Source organism: Dendrobates tinctorius, unplaced genomic scaffold, assembly GCF_039654945.1.
Source record: "Dendrobates tinctorius isolate UK_male_01 unplaced genomic scaffold, ASM3965494v1 ptg000097l, whole genome shotgun sequence".
NCBI classification, from domain to species: domain Eukaryota; kingdom Metazoa; phylum Chordata; class Amphibia; order Anura; family Dendrobatidae; genus Dendrobates; species Dendrobates tinctorius.
The window spans coordinates 12051219-12076993 of NW_027361765.1; the positions used below are offsets into that span (position 1 = coordinate 12051219).

The 25775-nt window shown below is 43.5% G+C and overlaps 1 protein-coding gene across 1 annotated transcript in view; it reads left to right on the forward strand.

Annotated features, from left to right (window-relative positions):
* Nucleotides 1–25775, forward strand: part of LOC141098915 (cysteine repeat modular protein 2-like) — a 408915-nt gene that overhangs the window by 192902 nt on the left and 190238 nt on the right. The window contains exon 8 of the mRNA XM_073586906.1: nt 4480–4678. Coding sequence (XP_073443007.1) covers nt 4480–4678 — 199 coding nt within the window. The remainder of the gene's footprint in view (nt 1–4479; nt 4679–25775) is intronic.

Below are 25775 nucleotides of genomic sequence, written 5' to 3' on the forward strand. Positions count from 1 at the left end.
GGACGGCCACTACAAATTTGGTGAACTGATTGATGATGGTTAAGATGTAGCTATTGCCTATCCTGCTGGCCTCTACCTTCAGATGATCAATGGCTACCATTTGTAATGGACGTCAACTCACAATCGGATGCAGTGGTGCTTTATGATCAGCTTTCACAGTTTGCCTAGTGTCAGATGTGTGACATTCCTGCCACCATTTTTCAATGTCTCCTCTCATGCCAATCCAATAGAATCACCTACGGCCTGTGTCTTCTGTCTTTTGCACTCCAAAGTGACCAGACACATCATGATAGGCAGTGAGGACCATGTCTACATCTCTCCCTGTGATCACAATTTGATAGAGATGAGTAACGGTGATGGGATCCACGCTACTGCGATACAGCAATCCTTTCTTCACAAATAACCGTTTTCGCTGTGTCCACAGACAAAGTAATTGAGGGTCAGCATTGCCTCTGCAAAATCTACCTGGAGGTTTTCCCGTGATTAGTAATTCCCAAATTTCTGTAAACACTCGTCTTTCCGTCTGTACTTGTATCCATCTAGTTTCCAGTAGCGGAGAGTCTGGACTGAAATATATAAGAAGATTTAAAAGTACCCCAACAATGTATACTGGTGTACGCTTCGAATACATTTCCCTTTTTCTACTTTTTATATTCTGGTGTATTCCATACTGAGCCTGTGAGTGTCTGTGTCTGACTCCGGAAATATAGATGAAAATTTACAATTACCCCTAGACTGGATGCACCTGGTATCTGCTGATACAGTACCTTTGTTCTAAATTTTTTATTACGGTATAATCCATACTGAGTGAGCATGTGGCTTCCTCCTTCTATATATTCGGAGATAAAAAATTTACCCTATACTATATACAGATTCTAGCTTGTTATACAGTACCTTTGTTCGACATTTAGTATTACGGTCAAATCCATACTGAGTGAGCGTCTGAGGGTGAATACTGGAATATCTATACGGAGATTTAAATTGTACCCTATAATATATATACTTGCTATCTTGTTATCCAGTACCTTTTTTTCATCATTTTGTATTATGGTCAAATCCAGACTGAGTGAGCGTCTGAGGGTGACTCCGGAAATATATACTGAGATTTCAAATTTGCCCAACACTGTATACAGTTCTACGCTTCTGATACAGTACCCTTTTTTGCTATTTTGATTCTCGTGTAATCCATAATGAGCCTGTGAACGTCTGTCTGTTACTCCGGAAATATATTTGGAGATTTACTCCAACACTGTATACAGCTGTACACTTGTGATACATTACCCATTTACTGCTTTTTATTTTCTTGTCTAATCCATACTGGGCCTGAGAGCGTTTGTGTCTGCCACCTGAAATATTTATGGAGATTCAGAATGTTTAAACTATACTATATATACCTTGGTGATACTGTACCCTTTTTCAACTTTTATATTATTGTGTAATCCATACTGAGCCTGTGAGCGTCTGTGTATGACTCATGAAATATATACGGAGATTTACAATTATCCCTAGACTGTATAGAGCTGTATGCTTTTGATACAGTACCATATATCTGCTGGTATTTTGGGCACATTTTCACAAATTAGTAAGTATGGTGGAAGAGGCCACAGACGTGGGCGTGGGGGCCAGTTGGTACTGATGGTGGCGGTGGTGCATCTGCTGGTAATGCCAAAAGCACAATAGCAGCTAAGGCAGAAGGTGTTGAGCCTGCATCATCGTCTGTCTCCACAAGGCCTCGAAGGCTCCCTTTTCTGGGAGTAGGTAAACTGCTTTTAAAGCCGGAGCATCAGGAACTGGTTTTGCCTTACATTGCTGAAACAGCCTCCAGCTCTATCGCCTCCTCTTCTGAAGTTTCAAAAAATGCAAGCACTGAGTCATCAGTGCAGGCTTCTGGTCAGGAGCAACCCCTTTCCTTGTGTCCTTCACCCACTCCAAAAGTGAAGGATGTGGCAGCCCGCACTTCAGATTACTCCATGGAGCTCTTTTCACATACCATGCCTGGGTTCATTTTAAATGGGGCACATTATATATGAAGCATTATTTGGGCCCATAAGACACTGGAGCATCATCCATGGGGCCCATCATATACTGGAGCATTCCAAATGGGGGACATCAGACACTGGAGCAGCATTTACGGGGCCCATTATACACTGGAGCATTAGAAATGGGGCTCATTATATATGGAGCATTATTTGGGCCCATAAGACACTGGAGCATCATCCATGGGGCCCATCATATACTAGAGCATTCTAAATGGGGCAGATCAGACACTGGAGCAGCATCTATGGGGCCCACTATACACTGGAGCATTAGAAATGAGGCCCATTATATATGGAGCATTATTTGGGCCCATAACACAATGGAGCATCATCCATGGGGCCCATCATATACTAGAGCATTCTAAATGGGGCAGATTATATATGGAGCATCATTTGGGCCCTTCATACACTGGATCGTCATCCATGAGGCCCATCATATACTGGAGCATTCCAAATGCGGGACATCAGACACTGGAGCAGCATCTATGGGGCCCATTATACACTGGAGCATTAGAAATGGGGTCCATTATATATGGACCATTATTTGGGCCCATAAACGGGGGACATCAAACACTGGAGCATTAGAAATGGGGCTCATTATATATGGAGCATTATTTGGACCCATAAGACACTGGAGCATCATCCATGAGACCCATCATATACTGGCGCATTTCAAATGGGGGACATCAGACACTGGAGCAGCATCTATGGGGTCCATTATACACTGGAGCATTAGAAATGGGGTCCATTATATATGGACCATTATTTGGGCCCATAACACACTGGAGCATCATCCATGCAGACCATCATATACTGTAACATTATGTGGAGCTCATCATATACTGTATGGAACATTATATGGGACCAATTATTCTGTATGGAGAAATATATGGGGCTCATTATTCTGTATGGCGCACCATGTGGTGGCCATGATACTGTATGGAGTAATATACTGTCCATTTTTTGAGCTATTGTAGAATTTAAAATAGATATCAGTCATGTCATGTAAGAAGTGAAGTATTTTTCATTGTACTATACCTATATTTCTGTGCCGTATTGGAGCATCATGAATTGTGGTATGTGTTAAAGGGGCGCACTGACACTCTTTGGCCTGGGGCACACGAAAACCTAGAGCCAGCCATACCCCCCACAACTTTAGCCAAATAACCCCCAGTTTTCAATGCGTAACTATTATTAGAAAGTAAATTAAGGTTGACAAGCTTAAGTAACAAGAATTGATGTTGTTGGCATTGAAATGTGCACTGTAGGTGTGTTTACTGTCCTCCACTCCCTGCCGACTTTGCTTTCCCATTGACTTGCATTGGGTTTCGTGTTTCAGTCGGACCCCGACTTTTTCCTATAGTCGGCCGATTTTGTTCGACTCGACTTTTGAGAAAGTCTGGTTTCATGAAACCCGACTTGACCCTAAAAAAGGCAAAGTCGCTCATCTCTACTCATACATAAAAGCACTCGTACATAAAAATCAGATATCTGAATGAGCCTTTAGGGCTCACTCACATGGCTGTCGACTCTCTACTGTGAGAGAATTGGGCTAAATATGCTAATGTCACTCGGATCAAACTGTGTCAGAGTTTGAGCCGAGAGTCACCTTGGTGTGATCCAATTCTGTCGCATGCGGAGAAGACAGAGAACTTAATTTCTCCATCTTCTCCATTATCTGTGTCCGAGGTAATCAGACTGCACTAGGATGACATCCTAGTGCAATCTGATATTTCTCATGCTCCCATAGACTTGTAAGGGTGCCTGTGATCCGATTATTGGATGCACTTGCGGCATACTGCAATTGTTTTCTCATGTCAAATTGGAAGGAGGAAAAAAATCGCAGATCTGCACTGCGCCATAGCACTTGGCCATGTTATCTGCTAGTGTGAGCGAGCTCTTAAGCCCCCTTCACACATAGCGATATCGCTAGCGATATCGCTAAAGCGTCACCAATTTTGTGATGCAACAGCGATATCGGTAGCGATCTCGCTACATGTGACAATTACCTCCAACCCGGATCCCCACTGGATATCGCTGATCGCGTGAGAACGGGATGGTCCATTTCATGGTCATGTTTTTCACGTGACTCTGAGTTCTGATAAAGTAATCTTACGAACACCAAATGTATTACTTAGTCGTGCCATAGAACTAAGCACTGTCTATTTGGTTTGTGTTTGATTAGGCTGGGTCATATAGTAGCCATTATAATCACATTCTGTACAATTTCTAGAATGTTCCCGGGACATATATATTGAGATTTAAAGTAATTTTTCACTTTAACATACTGTATTGTGGCCACCTAAATCTCAACAACCTGTATGACCTTCATGCATGGTATGCATGTGCAATGACCGTAACGCTAAATGATGTCATTAATCAGAATCGCCCTATGCAATGTGACCTTGCTGGGAGAATAACACATGCATCATATGTATTCTAGGTTATTATCTGGATGAAGAAAATCAATGTGTGCAAACCTGTCCACAGGGATTCTTTGGTGATCCATTTACTCAAACATGTGAAAAGTGTTCAGTGACCTGTGAAAGTTGTGCAGGTAGCAGTGAAAACTGCCTGAAATGTAACACAAAAGAGGAAAACCTCTTTCTACATGAAGGTCGCTGCGTTCCTGACTGTCTGGAGTAAGTAGTAGTGTGGTGAGAAAATAAACAGTGACCTTAACTTTATTTGAAATATGCCATCCTTTGAAACCAAGTATAAAAAGCAATCAATCTAGTAGCATACCTTTTACCTATGCATTTTAGGGGTGGACATAGCCAGTGGCGTAACTAGAATCCAATGGGCCTGGTGCAAAATTTGGACCTGGTCCCATCTTGGCATGTTGGTAAGATGCATTGACCCTTCTAACATTCTAAATCCTATAAGGACATACGCGTTGCCCCCCTCCACCATTATGTAGTAATTGCCCCCATCCTGTACTAATGTCCCCCATCTGGGGCCCCTCCTGGCAGATATGTCCCCAACACAGTATATGTGTCCCTCATCATGGAACCATCCTAGCCTAGTATATGTGTCCAACATCCTGCTATACATGTCCCCCATTTTGGGCCCATTCCGGTTTATATGTACCCATCCTTGTTTATATGTCCCTTGTTCTGGTACACATTTTTGCCATCCTGGGCAGGCCCATCCTGTTATATATGACCCACATCCTGGTAAACATTTCCCCCATCACAGGCTCATCATGGTGTATATAACCCACATTGTATATATGTCCCCTATTATGGCCCCATCCTGGTGTATATGCCCATCATCCTGGTATATATGTCTTCTATGCTGGACCCTTCCTGGTATATATGTCCTCTCTCCTGGGCCCATCCTGGTATATACAGTATGTCCAACATCCTGGGCCTATTCTGGTATATATGTCCCCTATTCTCAGCCCATACTGATATATATGTCCCCCATCCTGGTTTATACAGTTGTGTAAAAAAGTGTTTGCCCCCTTCCTGATTTACTATTCTTTTGCATGTTTGTCACACAGATCGCCAACCAAATTAAAATATTAGACAAATATAACACAAGTAAACACAAAATGCAGTTTTTAAATGAAGGTCTTTATTATTAAGGGAAAATGTAATCCAAACATACAAGACCCTGTAAGAAAAAGTGATTGTCCCCACTTTCAATATAGATTAACTGCGGTTTATTACATATTTGTGAGCTGAGTTCAAATTTCCTAGCCACATCAAGGACTGATTACTGCCACACCTGTTCTCCATCAAGAAATAACTTAAATAGGATCTGCCTGACAAAGTGAAGTAGACCAGAAGATATCATGCCATGATCCAAAGAAATTCTGGAACAAATAAGAAACAAAGTAATTGAGATCCATCAGTCTGAAAAAGGTTATAAAGACATTTCTAAAGCTTTGGGAAACCAGCGAACCACAGTGAGACCCATTATCCACAAATGGCGAAAACATGGAACAGTGGTGAACCATTCCAGGAGTGACCAGGTGACCAAAATCATCCCAAGAGAGCAGCAATGACTCATCCAAGAGGTCACAAAAGACTCAAAACAACATCAAAATATGTTCATGACTCCACCATAAGAAAGAGACTAAGCAAAAATGGCCAGCAAGGCAGTGTTCCAAGACTCAAACCATTGCTGAGCAATAAGAACATAAAGTCTCGTCTCAGTTTTGCCAGAAAATATCTTGATGGTCCCCAAGGCTTTTTGGAAAAAATTTTGTGGATTGACGAGACAAAAGTTGAACTTTTTGGAAGATGTATGTCCTATTACAGCTGGTGTAGAAGTAACATAGCATTTCAGAAAAGGAACATCATACCAACAGTAAAATGTGGTGGTGTTAGTGTGCTGGTCTGGGGCTGTTTTGCTGTTTCTGGACCTAGAAGACTTGCTGTGGTAAATGGAACAATGAATTCTGCTGTCTACCAAAAAATCCTGAAGGAGATTGTAAGGCCATCTGTTCGTGACCTCAAGCTGAAGCGCACTTGGGTTATGCAGCAGGACAATGATCCAAAACACATCAACAAGTCCACCTTTGAATGGCATAAGAAAAACAAAATTAAGACTTTGGAGTGGCCTAGTCAAAGTCCTAAACTTAATCCAATTGAGATGCTGTGGCATGATCTTAAAAAGGTGGTTCATGCCCGGAAACCCTCCAATGTGGCTGAATTACAACAATTCTGCAAAAATGTGTGGGTTTAAATTCCTCTAGAGCGTTGTAAAAGACTCATTGGCAGTTATCTCAAACACTTCATTGCAGTTGCTGCTGCTAAAAAAGGCCCAAACAGTTATTAGGTTTAGGGGGCAATCACTTTATCACATAGGACCCTGTAGGTTTGCATTTCTTTTCCCCTTAATAAAAAACCCTTCATTTAAAAACTGCACTTTGTGTTTACTTGTATTATCTATGTCTGATATTTAAATTTGTTTGGTGATGTAAAACTGTTAGGGACGGCGGAACACACTAAATATAAAATAACGTAAAGTGCGTTTGCCGCCCAGGGTTCACCGTGCAGAAGGTGTAAACACTGCTGTTAGATAATGGTGGACAAATAATATGGCGGTATAACCCACGCGGGTTGAATGTCACCCGGGTGCCGCTGAGCGATCTCTGTTAATTCACAGAGACGCCTATGTGTTAAACACAAAAGGCTGAGCCTGTTAACGCCACAGGTCTCAGAGAAGTGCACGCACGGTATATGGTCACAGGAGCTGGGCCCTAGGCAGAGGGTCAGCATCCGTCTAGACCTACCGTGCGTGCGGCGTCGCTACTGCGGACGCCAAGAGAAGCTGCAGACTGCAGTGCGGCAACAGACACTGCCACCTATCGACAATGCCCGGTAGCAGGCGCACTGTCAGACGCTAGCACTGTTGATGATGCTGCTGTGGCTTGTAGACTGCCACTGGCTGGCGTTGACTCTTAGCCTAAGTCCCTGTACACACTCGTAATATCAGAGGGAGGGGATCTTAATGAGTCATTCGCAGGTTCATGCAACTATCATCATTCACACAGTAGGCAACTAGAGACTATACTAGCGCATGGCCGATCGGCCATGCGAACCTTTTATTGCCGGACCTTCCGGAAGCTTCCAGATCCCTGAAATGGACCAATCAGATCAAGAGAAGGACCTGGGATGTGACTCCCGATCTCCAATGGGGGATCGTCTCATGAGCATTCCCAGTAGAGCGACGGGAGGACTTAGCCTCTGGAGTGGCTTGCTGCTGAGCAGCCTGCGCTACTATTGCTGACCCAGAGGTGCTGAGCAATCTCCTCTGCGGTCGAAAGATAATGGGAGACCGCAGAATGTGAGGCTCTGGATTCCTGCTGATCCGTTGCAGGAACCCGACGCCTAACAAAAACATTTAAGTGTGGCAAAAATGCAAAATAATAGGAAATAAGGAAGCAGGCAAACACTTTTGCACACAGCTATTTACCCCCATGAAACCCCTGGACAAAGCTTTGGTGCAACCTGTACAGCTGCACTTGGGTCCAACATAACGGGGCCAACTACCACCTCTAAAATCAGCCAGTAACTTCTGTTACAGACTCATAAGAGTGTGTATTATGATGAACAATTGTTTGCAAAGAGCCCATATATTTTTGCACAGGGGCCCTCTTCTGTGTGTGCCCATCCTTTAAAACATATACAGTTATATACAAATTTACGTATATACAGTACATGTAAGTAACATGTACATTAATCGTATACTATCTCGAGCAGGAAGCAACAAGCCAAAAATAAATCGCAATACTACGTGTGTGTACTACAAGTGAAGGAGTGCTATACTGCCACATGATGGTCACGTGTAGTACTGCTATTTTTATCTATTGTGTCACATACTTTAGTCTCCATCTTTTCCTTAATTATGAAACTATTGGAGCTTTAAATTCAGCCTCAATATTGCATTAGGAAGAAAATAGATTGCACATAAGTGAAAATACATATACATTTATATGCTTTTAAAGTTTCTGGAATTAAAGGGTTGTCTGCGGAGACAAAACAATCCCCTAGCTGATAAAAACTACTGTAGAAATAATATTTTATCTTGTCCAGAATGAGTCTTGCTGGGATTAAAAATTAATAATTTTACTCAGAGTCTTGGAGAATGTACATATTAAGCAATTTTAATAAAGAAGTTACTGCGAATAAAATGAAGGAATTGTCACCTGTCCATGTGCCCTGAATATTAGGCTGTCATAGACAGGGCTACAGGTGACATCTTTGGTTTGCTAATCTCTTCACTGTCTTCTTTTTAGAAAAGGGTCACTTTTCTCAGACAGCCCCTTTAGTCAACATATTCATGTTCAATATTTGGTCAGTGTTTTACATCAGTATTTGTAAGCCAAAACCACGAGTGGAAAAATCAGAGGGAAAGTGTAACAGAAACACATCACCACTTCTGTATTTCTCACCCACTCCTGGTTTAACCCCTTAATGATACGCCTTTTAACGGCGGCAGTTAAGGGTACTTTTTTAAGGTTATTGCGCCCCCAAGCATTGGAAATCTCCAAAATCATAGAGAACATGATTCAGGTCGGTTTTTACAAACCCCAGTGTTGCGATCACCGACCAATTTCATATTTATTTCTCTCTCCTCTGATATCATCTAGCAGAGTAGAGAGAAAGGGGGTCTCCCGAGACAGCCTTGGTACCTGCAATGCCCCACGGTCCCTCCTTGCTGAGTCCCCTGGCGTCTTCTTCTGGGAAAAAAACAGCGCCGAAATCTGTTGGCCGGCACTCGGCAACAATAGGAGATTTCCCCTATTGGTTAATTTTGATCACTGTGATAGACCCTATCACAGTGATCAAAATAAAAAAATGTAAATCAAACCCTCCTTTATCACCCCCTTAGGTAAAAATAATGAAATTAAAAAATGTTTTTTTTTCCATTAGGGTTAGAGCTAGGGTTATGGTTATGGTTGGTGTTATAGCTAGGGCTGGGGTTAATGTTGGGGTTATAGTTGGGGTTATAGCTAGTGTTAGGGTTGGGCTAGGATTAGGGTTCGGGCTAGGGCAAGGGTTTGGTCTAGGGTTAGGGTTGGGGCTAGGGTTAGAGATTTATTAGGGTTGGGCTAGGGTTAGGGTTGGGGATAGAGTTAGGATTGGGGCTAGGGTTGGGGTTAGGGTTGTGGTGTTGAGTTAGGGTTGTGCTGGGGTTAGGGTTATGTTTAGGGTTGGGATTAGGGTTAGTGGTGTGTTGCGGTTAGGGTTTTGGTTAGGGCTGTGTTAGGGTTGGAGTTAGAATTGGGGGGTTTCCACTGTTTAGGTACATAAGGGGGTCTCCAAACGCGACATGGCGCCCGCCATTGATTGCAGCCAATTTTGCGTTCAAAAAGTCAAATCAAGTTCCCTCCCTTTTGAGCCCTGCCATGCGCCCCGAACAGTGGTTTTCCCCTCACGTATGGGTTATCAGTATAATCAGCAGAAATTGCACAACAAATTTTGTGGTCCATTTTCCCCTGAGACCCTTGTGAAAATAAAAAATCTTTGCTTCCAAAGTAGATTTTTGTGAAAAAAGTAAAATGTTTATTTTTTTCCATCCACATTGCTTTAGTTCTCATGAAGCACCTGAAGGGTTAATAAACTTCTTGAATGTGGTTTTGTGCACCTTGAGGGTTGCAGTTTTTAGGGTGGTGTCACTTTTGGGTACTTTCTGTCATATTGACCCCCCAAACTCACTTCAAATGTGAGGTGATCCCTAAAAAAACTGGTTTTGTAAATTTTGTTGGAAAAATGAGAAATTGCTTGTCAACTTCTAACCCTTATAATGTACTAACAAAAAAAATTGTGTTTCCAAAATTGTGCTAATGTAAAGTAGACATGTGAGAAATATTATTTATTAACTATTTTGTGCGATATGACTCTCTGATTTAAGGGCACAAATATTAAAATTTTAAAAATTGCAAAATGTTCAACATTTTTGCTTAAATTCCTTTTTTCATAAATAAACACAAGTTATATCGAAGAAATTTGTCACTAACAAGAATTACATTATGTCACAAAAAAACATTCTCAGAATCAGTGGGATCCGTTGAAGCGTTCCAAAGCTATAACCTCATAAAGTGACAGTGGTCAAATTGTAAAAATTGGCTCGGTCATTAAGTACCTAATTGGCTCTGTTACTAAGGGGTTAAATAAAAATGTAAAATACTGACCAAATACTGATTGTATGAACATGGCCTAAGGGTATATCCACTGATCACAGAAAAATTTTAACAAGGGCAAAATGGAAACCAAATCTTGGAAAATGCTACTGATTTTCTTCAAATTTCAACCTTTGTATTGCGAAGGCTGAAATCAATTTAAATAAATCCTGTCAATTTTTGCAGCAGATTTTTTTCTGCAGTGTTTGGATGAAATTGTGTAAATCTCTGGTCATGTAATATACTATAGATGGTCTGCCCATGATGTAAAATCCACAGAATGCCAGAATCTTGTGTCCCTACCCTTAAACCATAGACTTAAACAGAATTATAATGATCACCTACAATGATTCTGCATTTAGCTCCTGGAAACATGCGAAAATCACTTTTCTAATGATTTAGCTGAGCTCCTGCCATACAATTATTTATTTAGAGCGCAGGTGCTGGTTGATGGGAGCAGTAGGTACCATCAGCCTGCACCAATGACTGGAGATAAACTTTATACCTCTGATCATAGCTGCGGGCTTACGCTGTCATTTGACAGCATGGGAACTCTGCTGTAAAAAAATATCTAACAATAAACAGCAAGTGATAGTAAAAAGATGATAACAAAACAGGGTATTTAGTTGATACATTTTTTGCAAAAAATCAGAGCAGTCCTAACCAATGTATTTAAAGGGAAGGTGCCATCCAAAAATTTTTTTTTCAGCAATTGAAAAAATGTAAAGAATTAATGTTTACATTTTCTTAAAAAATATTATCATTTGTTTTTAATTTTGCAAAATATGAAAAATAATTTTAAAAAGTTTGGCATTTCCACTTGTTAACACTAGGGGGAGCAGCTACTGAAATCTGGCACAAAAACCTATGACCTCTAGGAACACAGTGAGCAGGCATTTTGTTGGGGCCTGCAAAGTTACTGACTGTCTTTGCATGTAAAGTCTGGATCAGAACAGGTCACCAATCAGCAGAAATGTTTCCTGGATTTCTGTGGAGCAGACAAGCAGACGGTCCATCCATGTGTATAAAACACAGCGCTCTATGTACAATCCCTGGCACCGAACAGGGCGCCCCCCATAGACCAGCACACTGCTCTCCTGAAATACTCTGTGCTGCTGTCACCCTGCTCCTTCCACCATACATCAGGCCCCTGTCGCCTCGCTTTCACACATCGCCAGGACAGGATCTGAGGAGAGGAATGGGGTCTTCGGTCACTGAGGATGGCAGGCAGGAAGGATTCTGGGAGCAGGGTGACAGCAGCACAGAGTATTTCAGGAGAGCAGTGTGCTGGTCTATGGGGGCACAGAGGGAGATATATGGGGGAGGAGCAGGGTGACAGCAGCACAGAGTATTTCAGGAGAGCAGTGTGCTGGTCTAGGGGGGCACAGAGGGAGATATATGGGGGAGGAGCAGGGTGACAGCAGCACAGAGTATTTCAGGAGAGCAGTGTGCTGGTCTATGGGGGGGCACAGAGGGAGATATATGCTGGAGGAGCAGGGTGACAGCAGCACAGAGTATTTCAGGAGAGCAGTGCGCTGGTCTATGGGGGCACAGAGAGAGATATATGGGGGAGGAGCAGGGTGACAGCAGCACAGACTATTTCAGGAGAGCAGTGTGCTGGTCTAGGGGGGGCACAGAGGGAGATATATGGGGGAGGAGCAGGGTGACAGCAGCACAGAGTATTTCAGGAGAGCAGTGTACTGGTCTATGGGGGCACAGAGGGAGATATATGGGGGAGGAGCAGGGTGACGGCACCACAGAAATCCAGGAAACATTTCTGCTGATTGATGGCCTGTTCTGATCCAGACTTTGCATGCAAAGACCACATTCCCCTCCTCAGATCCTGTCCTGGCGATGTGTGAAAGCGAGGCGACAGGCGCAGTCCGGGGTGACGCTGGGAAGCAGGCTGGGGGAAATGTAGCCATTCAGTAACGATAAAAATGAGACTCCTCTCTTCAGCTGCCTCACCAGCCCTCCCCTGACTGCACCTATTACCCCTGACCCATGTGCAGGTGCTCAGCCAGAACCACCCTAAAATGCTTTTAGCAGATAATACTGCCATAGTGTTCTCACATAATACCGCCATATACTTCACACATAATGCCGCCATATAGTTCATACCACCTTGTAGATCACACATAAAACCACCAGGGTGACAGCAGCACAGAGTATTTCAGGAGAGCAGTATCACACGGGATAGGATTAGATACACGGCTCAGCAGTCAGCATCACACAGGAGAGGATTAGATCCACGGCTCAGCAGTCAGTATCACACAGGATAGGATTAGATACACGGCTCAGCAGTCAGTATCACACAGGATAGGATTAGATACATGGCTCAGCAGTCAGTATCACACAGGATAGGATTAGATACATGGCTCAGCAGTCAGTATCACACAGGATAGTATTAGATACAAGGCTCAGCAGTCAGCATCACACAGGATAGGATTAGATACACGGCTCAGCAGTCAGCATCACACAGGAGAGGATTAGATACACGGCTCAGCAGTCAGCATCACACAGGAGAGGATTAGATACACGGCTCAGCAGTCAGCATCACACAGGAGAGGATTAGATACACGGCTCAGCAGGCAGCATCACACAGGAGAGGATTAGATACACGGCTCAGCAGGCAGCATCACACAGGAGAGGATTAGATACACGGCTCAGCAGGCAGTATCACAGGAGACAGTATTACAGATATGCCCACACTGGTGAAACTTCCAGCCCCCCCCCCACAATTATACACTAGACTATGGGCTGTATATGTCACTGTCCTCCTCAGACAGCCATAAAAGCTGTCATAAAAAGGAAGGTGTCAGATTACCAGAGATCACTGGGGCTGTGAGTGAGGAGGCGGAGACAGAGCAGGAGGACAGTGGAGCTGGAGCAGGAAGCACAGTGCAGAAAGTGGAGCTCAGCAGATAGCACTGGGCTACAGTAAAATGGCGCCCAGCCACACCTACAGCAGTGAATGGTGCAGCCCACAGGGGCGTGCCCAGTTCACTGCTAATGAGGCTGCAATGTGGGGTCGGGAACCGTCCGCAGTCTCCTATGTCCAGGGACGGCCATATTTGCAGACTGTATGAGTCCTCCACATATCTGCAAATAAAGATGGCAGCACCCAGTGGCTACATTAAAACATTATTACAAACAAACCAGAAATCCTGGTTAGTACATTTGCTGAAACAACATGTTTTGTTACTTACTCTTTTTTTGCAAATTCTATAAAATTGCGGCACCTTCCCTTTAAAGCCTGACCATGTGAATAGTACCTATATGAGCAGGATTCAGAAAGGCAATGTCTGATGTAGACACGTTGTGTAAGATATATGTGCATGGCCCACAAGAGAGGGGTGGAGACCTCCCAAAAACTTGCAAAAGTAAGAAACCAGTTGAATACAAAACATATGGGCCATGAACACAGTGAATAAGTCCGTAGGACAGTATTCACACCACCCGGAGACTGAAACACAGAGAAACACAGTACAACAAATGTGAAAAAATACTCTGCTGTAAAAAAATATCTAACAATAAGCAGCAAGTGGGAACCACAGCTGTCTGAGAAGCAGTGATGATTTTACAGCCAATCAGAAGCAATATATACCACGCTATTGTGCACATGACAGCACGACAACCACCCGGTGTTCGGGGAGCCGAACCCTAATAGTAACACGGACTTCCTGGTGAAGTCCGTGTGCGGTGTCCGTGCCCAAACAGTAGGTGTTTGCTACAGACGCTGAACTTTACTGTTCGGATTCGCCAATCCCTAGAATTGAATGGGGATTGATCAAATAAAAGAATAGTTTATACACTGATGTATTTACAAAGTTATTCAGCTTTCTATGTACTGATGGGTATAAATGTATTAGTTTAAGGATGTGCCAATTTATGGAGCAATATAATTTTAAGTCTTTATTTTTCTTTTTCCATCGTAAAATATTTTAGTTTTTTTTTCAATTGAATTGTACAGATTATAAATCACATTAAAGGTGAAAAGGTTCCTGGTGTGCTTATTTTCCATGACAAAAACCTAGCAATTTATTATTAGTGTGTAGACTTTTTATATCCACTGTATATACCTTCCTCAACATTGAAACACAACTATTATGAATACAGTAATCACGTAATGAATATCGCAGAATTTTACACTCTTCAACATAGAAATTGCAATGCCAACTAGGAAAAGTCATGGAGTTATGGAAATCACAGGAGTGATAGACATGTTAATGATATAGAAAATCATGAAAAAATGGAAACAACATTTTCAAAGCATCTCAATTTATTCAGCATTAAATATAAGGGTCACACACAGAAATCCCTGAATGTACATGTCTTGGCATGTTATCAGTGAGGTTATGCTTTGCTACCTTGAATGCACTTTGGTATGCAAATCATCAGGATTAACTGCTGTCAGCTCTTTGCAATTGTGGAACAGTGATATCCCAGATATGCTAAAAAAAAAAAAACACAAGTCTGGAGACGCTACAGGCCATGGCGACATGTTTAGGCCATGCAGGCTGCTCACAATAGTATGAACAACATGCGGGGCTGTTATTGTCATGTTGAAAAACAGATCCTGTGACACTTTGGTGTAATGGCCATACCACTGGTTTCATTACTAGCAAAGGGAGCTGCCAATGGTGGATTTGCTTGATGATTTGGGTAGCAAAGTGCATACAACATGGCAGCACATTCCTTAGGCAATCATTAATAACCTCATTGATAACAACCAAGGCTGTCAGTACATGTACAGGTGCTTCTCACAAAATTAGAATACAGCCGCTGAAAACCCAAAAGTCATTATCTCAGTAAATTAGAACAATTATAAAAAAAAACCTGCAAAGGCTTCCTAAGCGTTTAAAAACTTCCCTTACAGTCTGTTTCAGTAGGCACCATAATCATGAGGAAGACTGCTGACTTGACAGATGTCCAGAAGGCAGTCACTGACACGCTCCACAAGGAGGGTAAGCCACAAAATGTCATTGATAGAGAAGCTGGCTGTTCACAGTGTACTGTATCCAAGCATATTAATGGAAAGTTGAGTGGAAGGAAAAGTGTGGTAGAAATAGGTGCACAAGCCAGTGGAATAACCACAGCCTTAAACGGATTGTTAAGAAAGGGCCATTCAAAAATTTTGCGGAGGTTCACAAGGAGTGTACTGCTGGAGGCATTGCTTCAAGAGCCAACACACACAGACGTATCCAGGACATGGGCTACATGGGTCACATTTCTTGTGTCAAGCCACTCATGACCAATAGATAACGCCACAAATATCTTACCTTGGTCAAGGAGAAAAAGAACTTAACTGTTGCTCAGTGGTCCAAGGTGTTGTTTTCAGATGAAAGTAAATTTTGTATTTCATTTGGAAATCTAGGTCCCAGAATCCAGCGGAAGAATTGAGAAGCACCCAATCCAATCTGCTTGAGGTCTATTGTGAAGTTTCCACAATCAGTGATGGTTTGGGGAGCCATGTCATCTGCTGGTGTAGGTCCACTGTGTTTTATTAAGACCAAAGTCAGCACAGCCATCTAGCAGGAAATTTTAGAGCACTTCATGCTTCCCCCTGCCAACAAGCTTTTTGGAGGTGGAAACTTCATTCTTCAGCAGGACATGACATCTGTCTGCACTGCCAAAACTACCAATACAAGGTTTAAAAACAACAGTATCACTGTGCTTGACTGGCCAGCAATCTCACCTGACCTTAACCTCATAAAGAGTCTATGGGGTATTGTCAAGGGGAAGATGAGAGACACCAGACCCAACAATGCAGACAAGCTGAAGGCTGCTATCAAAGCAACCTGGGCTTCCACAACACCTCAGCAGTGCCACAGACTGATTGCCTCCATGCCACGCCGCATTCAAGCAGTTATTGATGCAAAAAGAGCCCCGACCAAGTACTGAGTGCATTTACTGGACATGCATATCAGCAGGCCAACATTTCAGATTTTAAAATCATTTTTCAAGCTGGTGTTATAAAGTATTCTAATTTACTGAGATAATGACTTTTGGGTTTTCATTGGCTGTAAGCCATAATCATCATTAATATAAATAAACACTTGAAATAGATCACTCTGTTTGTAATGACTCTATATAATGAGTTTCACTTTTTTCTTTGAAGAACTGAAATAAAATAATTTTGATGATATTCTAATTTTGTGAGAAGCACCTGTATTTCTGCATGTGGTGCTCATACTCAATACTGAATAAATCAAAATGTATTGAAAATTTTGGCCATGTATATAGTGGCTTGCAAAAGTATTCAATCTCTTGGTGTTTACCTTTTTTTTACGCTACAACCTGTGTTTAAATTTTTTTTTAACCCAATTTTTGTGTGATGCATCAGCACTAAATAACCTAAGTTGATCAAGTGAAGTGACAAAAATATAGACATAAATTAAATTTATGTGATAAAATAACTAAACATTGACATGTGCATATGTATTCACCCTTTTTGTGATCAAGCCCCTAAAAATTTCTGGTGAAAGTAATTGCCTTCATAAGTTACATGCTTAGTGAAAGGATATCCACCTGTATGCAATCTAAGTGACACATGGTCTGTCAGTATATACAAACTTTTTCTGAAAGGCCAAAGAGGCTACAACATCATTAAGCAAGGGGCACATCTCACCAAACAACACCATGAAGACCAAGGAGATCTCCAAACAAGTCATGAACAGTTGTTGAGAAGTACAAGTCAGGGTTGAGTTATAGAAAAAAAAAAATCACAATCTTTGATAATCCCCCAGAGCACCATCAAAGCCATTATCATGAAATGGAAAGAACATGGTACCAAAACAAAAGAGCTGCAGAGTTCCTAAGCAGAGACTGAAGTATCTATCCATAACATCACAATAAGCCATGCACTCCTTTGATATGGCCTTTACCCAAGAGTGGCCAGAAAAAGCCTTTATTACACACAAAAATTGTAAGGCTTGTTTTGAGTTTGCCAAAAGACATACAAATGTATGGAACAAGGTGCTGTGGTCAGATGAGACCAAATTGAAATTTTTGACCACCAAGGTAAAATCTATATCTGGTGCCAAACATCTCAGCTCATCACCCCAAGATCACCATTCCTACAGTGAAACATGGTGGTGGCAACATCATGCTGTGGGGCTGTGTTTCGGTTGCAAGGACAGGGAAAATGGTACAAGTGGAGGGGAAGATGGATGGAGCAAAATACAGAGATATTCTTGAACAAAACCTATTTCAGTCTGTCAGTGATTTGAGACTGGTACGGAGGTTCACCTTCCAACAAGATAATGACCCAAAACATACTGTTCTGTCCTCACTGAATGAGACAGACATCATTGCAGCTTATACAGGCACCTAAACCGCTATACCGGGGTCCAATAAGGAGACTGTAGGTTGAATCTGTGCTTTATTAAACGTGATTGTCACGGTATTGTCATGGTATGTCTGGCTCTGCGTGACGTGACCCGACGATCGATAGGTCACAAAACCACAAGACAGAAAAGGGGAAACTGGAGAAACAATTACAATGCTATAATAGGGAACAGGGAAGTGGACACCCCCTGCACTCTCCTAAGGAAGAGCCCAAAACTCTCCTCACGTTCCCTATACAGGTTCTTTCAACCTGTCGCCGACCAGGATACCTTAGTCCCTCACTTGCCCTGCACCTATCCCTTACTAGGGAACTGGCAAGTGCGGAAACTGGTCCTCACCGCTGTACTAGTAAAACACAAGGAAAAATAACAGACAGGGAAGAACAAACAACTTAGCTTTCTCTGCTGAGAATGCTCCTGAGGCAGCAGAGTACGGCACCCGAACTCAGCTTTCAGCAGAAATACCACTGCTCCAGATAGGCTGCAAAAAGCACTGCTCCAGATAGCTCCTCTCTTCTCAAAGGTTGGCTAACAAAGGACCAGTATTACCAACAGACAGGGAGCAGCAGTAGCTGATGACCTTTTATAGGAAGGAGGGTGGAGGTCACCACCTGCTGACTAATTAAACATGTAGTAACACCAGCGGCCACCGGGGGGCAAAACTCCATATTAACCCCCGAGGCCAGAAAGGAAAAAGGTTCATATAAGAGAGTCCAGACTCTGCCACAGATCCGAAAATGGATCGTGACAGTACCCCTCCTTCAATGAGGGGCCTCTGGATCCTCAACACCGCATCTCACTGGAAAACCACCTACAGTGAGGATGCCTAGATCCACTAGAGTTCACTTCAGCAACTACCTGACTCTCAGGTTTATGGCAAACGTGGACAGATGGAAGTGGCAATGTATGCTCCGGAGGCATCACAAATCTCCAGAGCGCCGACCTGGGGAATGAGTTGTGTATGGGCATTATTGGGTGTAGCTCCAGCTGGTTAGTCCCCGGGCCGAGGATGGCAGACACCTGATACGACCCGATCACCCGAGAACTCCAGACCCCTGCAGCACACTTCCACCAGATGTTTTTGGTGGACACCCATATGTACTCATTCGTACACAGGTCTGGACCAGAATGTTTATTTCCATGCACACGTTTGCCACAAGATGGTGAACTCTTCACAGAACCGACAACAGAGGCGTCCCCCTGTGTCGTCACAATCACACCCCCACAGTGCTCAGGAGTCATCAACCTCCTCTGACCCCTCCTCCTACAAGGACTCCGCCTCTCAGGGTTGGCTAATGGTGAGGGTTGAGACTTGCCCCTACTCGCTGGCAGCACCTCTGCTGCCCCCACTGGAGTAGAAGGGGGCGGCTGTAGAAAGATGGCATACAAAGTATCCCCCAGGCAGCAGCCCTCACACGACTGATCCCAGCTGACTACTTCCCTAGACCGCCAATCTATGACCGGGTTGTGTTTTTCTAACCAAGGGAGGCCTAAAACAATAGGTGATGGCTTTCCCCCCAAGACGTAGCGTGACAGGGACTCTACATGATGAGTCCCTGTACGCTGATGTATATTTTACCTGACTTGGGTCAACCTCCCCTGGCTCAGTGGGAGAGAGTCAATGGCCTGGACGCCTAGGTGTTTGGCCGGGGTCCTACACCTCAGGCCATGAGTCTGGCAAAGTGAGTATCCACCAGATTGACCCAACCACAACGTGTTTCGATGGAGGATCACCTGATGAAGATGGATCCTCCGTCGAAACGCGTTGTGGTTTAAACCCATCTCTTGTCTGAGTCTTTCCTGCACTCCTAAGACCATTTTCCATTTTCTTATCATTTGAAGGCATGGCTTTCAGACAGTCATCAACATAAAAGTCTTTTTCTATGAATTGTCTGACATCTGATCCTTATTCTGTTTCTCCTTCTTGAGCCGACCTTTTGAGTCCATAAATGGCGACTGCAGGTGAAGGACTATTGCCAAAGATGTGCACTCTCATGCGATACTCTGTGACTTCTTTAGTAGGATCATTGTCTCTGTACCAGAAGAATCTTAGGAAGTTCCTGTCTCTCTCTCTCACAAGGAAACAATGGAACATTTGCTGGATGTCAGCGATGAAAGCAATGGAATCCTTACGGAAGCGCATAAGTACTCCCAGCAGTTTGTTATTGAGGTCTGGTCCTGTCAGTAGAACATCATTCAGGGAGATATCATCAAACTTAGCACTGGAGTCAAACACCACTCTAATCTGGCCCGGTTTCTTAGGGTAGTAAACTCCAAACATTGGTAGGAACCAGCATTCTTCAGAGTCTCTGAGAGTGGAAGCTAGCTCTGCATGGCAGTTTTTGAAAATCTTTGACATGAAGAAGAAAAAGTGATCTCTCATCTCTGGTTTCTTTTGCAGATTATGTTTGAGAGAGGAGAAACGTTTTAATGCCTGATTTCTGTTGTTCGGTAGACGTGTTCTGTGGGTTCTGAAGGGAAGAGGTGCGACTCAGCTGTTGGTCTCATCTTTTACAAGTCCCTTGTCCATTACCTCTAAGAACAACTTGTCCTCTACCGACATTGCTACTTGGTTGTCTTGCTTAGTTCTCTGGAAGACTGTGCACCCCAACTGATCCTCATAGCTTCCTGACACCATCCTGCTTTCATGAGTAAAGTCTATTAAATGATTGGGTAGTTGGATGCTGTGTGGTAGTTCCTTGACATGGAACTCGTTGTTGCAAGGTTGAAACAGAGATGGGCGTCCTTTCGCCAATGTATTTGTCAGCATACTTGTCACAGAAGAAGGGACATGCATATGTCCCAAGCATATATTTCCTATTATGACCCAACCTAGGTCTAGCTTTTGGGCATAGGGAGCATTGTGGAGTTCATTGATATGACTTCTCACTTTATGAACCTGTAGTATATCTCTTCCCAACAGCAGTATTATCTGTGCCTGATGGTCGAGTTCTGGTAGAAGGTATGCTATGTGTTTCAAGTGGTCATGATGGATTGCCACATCTGGCGTAGGTATTTCAGATCTATTGTCTGAGATCTGGTTAAACTCGATGATTGTAGGTAGTGGTAGGAAGAATTGTCCGTCTAATTACTCAATTTGGTAGTCAGTGGCTTTTATGCCTGCTGTTGTCATAGTACCTGCACACGTCTTTAATAAGTAGGGAGTGCTTGATCCTTTGATGTTGAATAGGTCAAATAATGTTGATCTAGCCAAGGATTGATTACTTTGATCATCCAAGATAGCATACAGTCTTACAGCTTTGTCTCTATGACCCTTTGGGTACACTCTGAAGAGGCATTTTTTTGAACAGGACCTACTGTCTATTGTTCCTGCTGCATCAGTGTTCTTTTCCTCCCCGCCATGCTCACTGTCAGCTGGCGTGTTTTGTGCACTTCATGGAGCTGGGCCAGTGTGTAGAGCAGTGTTATGAACTGTGGTGCCACACTCTGTGCATTTTACACTGACGTTACAATCCTTGGCGAGATGAGTGGTTGATGAGCAGCACTTGTAGCAGATACTGTTCTCTTTCAGGAAGCTTCTTTGATCTGGCATAGATTTTCCCCTGAAGGCTCTGCATTTCAGGAGAGGATGAGGCTTTTGATGGAGCGAGCACTGCTTGTCAGGTTCTTGTACCTTTGTCTCTGATTGGCAGCAGCCAGCAGACCTGTAATTGGAACTTGGAGAAGAAACATAAGTCTTGTGTACTGCCACAGATGTTCTACATGGATTTGCAGCTGGTGACGGTGTGGCATATGACATTGCAAAATCAAAGCTAGGATCGTTTCTAATTGTCGCTTGTTTGTGTATAAAGTCTACAAAAACGGACAATGGAGGGAATGGAACGCTGTGTTTGTGTTTATAGGTTGAACCATGTGTGAGCCACCTCTCCTGTAGATTGTAGGGCAACTTTTGGACTATAGGGTTAACACCTATGGCTGTGTCAAGGAATGCAAGTCCTTGCAGGTCACCTTCACATTTGGCAACTAGGACTTCCTTTAGCAGGTCACTTAGTTCTCTAAGTTTCTGGAGACCTTTGTGAGATATTTTAGGAGAGTCATCGATTCTTTTGAACAAGGCTCTCTCTATTATCTCTGCTGAGCCGTAACACTCATCCAGCCTCTTCCAGATCTCTTTGAGGCTGATTTCAGGGTGGTTTATATTAATGTCTCTGATCCTTACTGTGTGTAACATGCAAAATGTATAATGATTGTTTAACGAATATTTTTTCACAATGTTTTTATTGGGGATGTAAGGGTTAACACGCAACATCAAGGGGAGGTCGCATAGGTGTATAAAGGCTGTAATAATTGATGCTTCCTCCATTCCACCTGAGGAAGACGGCTGTGACCGTAGAAACGCGTTGTGGGTATTGGAGGAAGAATAAAAGCTGAGTTTTTTTACCCTTTTTCTGGTTTCTGCCTCTCCTTTAGCGCTCCTATTGACTGCTTTTTTTTGTTGCTTCACCATACTGTGTATTTGACTGACTCTTCTCCAAGGTATTTGACTGAGGTCTATCTCTTAATAATAATAATAATAATAATAATCTTTATTTTTATATAGCGCTAACATAATCCACAGTGCTTTACAGTTTGCACACATTATCACATTATCTCTTCCCTGTGTTGTAGCCCCAAGTCTCTAGTGACATTTTGGAAGGAAGCTTTCCAAGCTCTGTAACCTTCAGCTTGGTCAGTGAATTTCATGAGTCCCTTGGCAACCAGTTCACGTCGTGTGAAGAACAGCAAATTCTGTTGTGAAGAGGTTGTTAGCAGAGTATACTGGTAATGGGTCACCCTGATAGTGATGTGAGGTGCGTTCATACCTGTTAGTATCCTCAGGGTGGCGCCAGGTCTAACATGCGGTGTGTCCACAAAGTGATTCACATTGGTTACCTGGTGAAGGGCAAGGTAGTCATTAGCAGAGTTGTTTTGCTCCACGTTTTCCCGGAGCTGAGCCTCATGATGACTCACTCGCTTCACTGGAGATGTTGTGTTCTTGGTTATAGTTTGGATCAGGAAGTTCATTAACATACTGAGATGTGCGTTGTGGTGATTTTTTGCAATGGCAACTTCAGACTTGACGTACTGCTTCGGCTATGCAGCTCAGGGTTTTGTGCGGCTTCTAGCAATTCTACTTCAGCTAGGGCTGCGGCAGCTTCTCTTTTCACTGCTAGGCTCTCTAAGGCGGCATTCACGTGTGTTTTCTCTAACTGTGTCTTGCTCTCTTGCTCATCTCTTTCTACGCATAACCTTCTCTCTTGCTCATCTCTTTCTAAGCGTGACTTCTCTCTTTCTAGGCATAACCTTTTCTCTTGATCCTCTCTCTCTATGCGTGACCTTCATTCTTGGTCTTCTAGGTGTGCTTTCTCTAATTTAAGTTCCATGTCTTCTACAGCAAAGCTTGCTTGCATTTTGGCAGCTTCAGCATTTCAGCATTTGCTCGGGCAATGGCGACCGAGCTGCTAATGGATACAGTCTTTGAGGAGACGGAAGTAACAGATTTTGTCCTGTGCGATTTGTGAGACATGGTGTCTTGGGGGGATGCTTGACTGTGCAGAGATTGTGTCATGGTCACGTGTGTCAGGACGCAGATGTTACCGCAAGGCGGACCCATAACACACGTGACCCTGGATACACCGCCTCCAGTGGGGCGCATTTAAATAATAAAAACGTGCAGGTGGATACGCCGCCTCCACCTGGCGAATTTAGGTATTACACGTTATACATACAATATCTGGAAACACCGCCTCCAGTAAGGCGCATTTGAATAATAAAGGGGGGAACCTGGGTAACTTTAACAATGGTGGGCCCTGCTATAGGGAAAAGGGAATTGGAGACCTCCTGAGCTCCCCTGAGCCAGTGTCCCTGCACTCCTAACATTCCCTATGCCGGTTTCGCACCGGGCGCCGCACGCGTACCTTAACGCCCTTGCTCACCCTGACCCTAAACCCTCACTAGGGAATGGGTCGGTGCGGAGACTAATCCCACCACTGCACTAATAACACACATGAGGAAAGAGACAATACAGGGGAAACACCACTTAGCTTTGCTCTGTTGCGTGCGCTCCTAGCAACAGAGCCCTCCACCTGAGTGCATCTTCTCCTCCACCCGGATCCATCACCATAACAGGATCCTTCACCTTAGTGCAACCTTGGAGCAGAGTCCAACACCAGTTGCAGCTGCTTAGAACCAGAGTCCCAAGGATGAGTTCAGCTGCTGACACGAAGTCGAGCATGCTTGAGTCCAGCTCAGCGGCCAAGTCCCACATGGTGAGTGCCACTCTCCATAGTCGCCACTCCACCAGCCCATGCAGACACTTCCCGCTGACACCATCACTGCGACCCCACCACGCCATGCCAGCCCTTCGTCCAGACACCATAGCTGCAACACGTCCCCCCTGGCTAAGCCGCGCAGGACTCCTCACCAGCTCCATCCTTTATCCAGGCTCTCCAAAAACAGAGTGAACACAAACTCACAATATTACAGCCAGTGATTGCACACCTCTAGCACACCTTTATAGGGTGTAACACCTGATACATGATTAAGTGCACAAAACCTAAAGTGCAATATCAAAACCACCACCGGGGACAGTCAAGACACCTTGGAACTTTCCAAAGTAAAAAAAGTTCACCCAGTGATTTAAAACTGTCAGATCACTTCAGATCATGACAGATTGCTGTAGCTGTGTTAAGTCTCTGTGTAGCCGGTGACTTAAATCTCAGTAGGCGAATGGCTGCAATTTCACTAGTTCCTGCAAACTGGATGGAAGGCTGTCTTTTCCCTGAATTCCACTAGCTGGATGGCCACTGTTTCACTGGCCCCTGCAGGATGGAAGGCTGTCCTTTCTCTGAGTTCCCACTGGCTGGATGGCCTCTGTTTCACTGTTCTGTCCTCACTGAATGAGACAGACGTCATTGCAGCTTATACAGGCAGCTAAACCGCTAAACCGCTATACCGGGGTCCAATAAGGAGTCTGTAGGTTGAAACTGTGCTTCATTGAACGTGATGGTATATTGTCGCGGTGAAACTACAAGTAAAACATACATATACACTCAGTCAATACAGGGTACATCAGAAATTCTTATATACATAATATAATATAAATCAACATCTGCACTAACAGCTAACCAGGGGAGAACTAACTAAGCAGGCTAATATGAGACAGGAATTAGATGCAGGAAGCATAAATACATACCAGTGATGCTATCACAAGGGGAGAAGAGAAATGAGATGCTTCCTGAATGCAGGCAGAAGGAAAATGGAGAACTGGAGGGAAATGGAGGCTGCACTAACCATAATCCTTTGCAAAGGCTACTAGGATGCATTGCAACCATAACAGAATGCACTGCAAAAGCTTACCAGAATGCACTGCAACGGAGGGAAAAGTACAAGCAAAGTGAAAGTAAAACACAATTACACTGCGGTTATGACTCTGGTCACTAGAGGGAGCCAGAAACAATGAAAACATTAGCAAGCAGATAATCGAGGATTATGAATTAGATGTTGGAGACAGAACACATACTGCTAAAGGAACACTTGTGTGGTTTAAGGAGAAACATGTAAATATTTTGGAGTGGTCTAGTCAAAGCCTAGTTCTTAATCCAATTGAGAATAAGTGGTCAGACTTTTAGATTGCTCTTTGCCAGAGGAAATCAACTATCTTGAAGCAGCTGGAGCAGTTATGACTTGATGAAGGGGAAAAGGTGACTTGCAGCCAGTGTCGGACTGGGGTGCTAAGGGCCCACCAGTAAC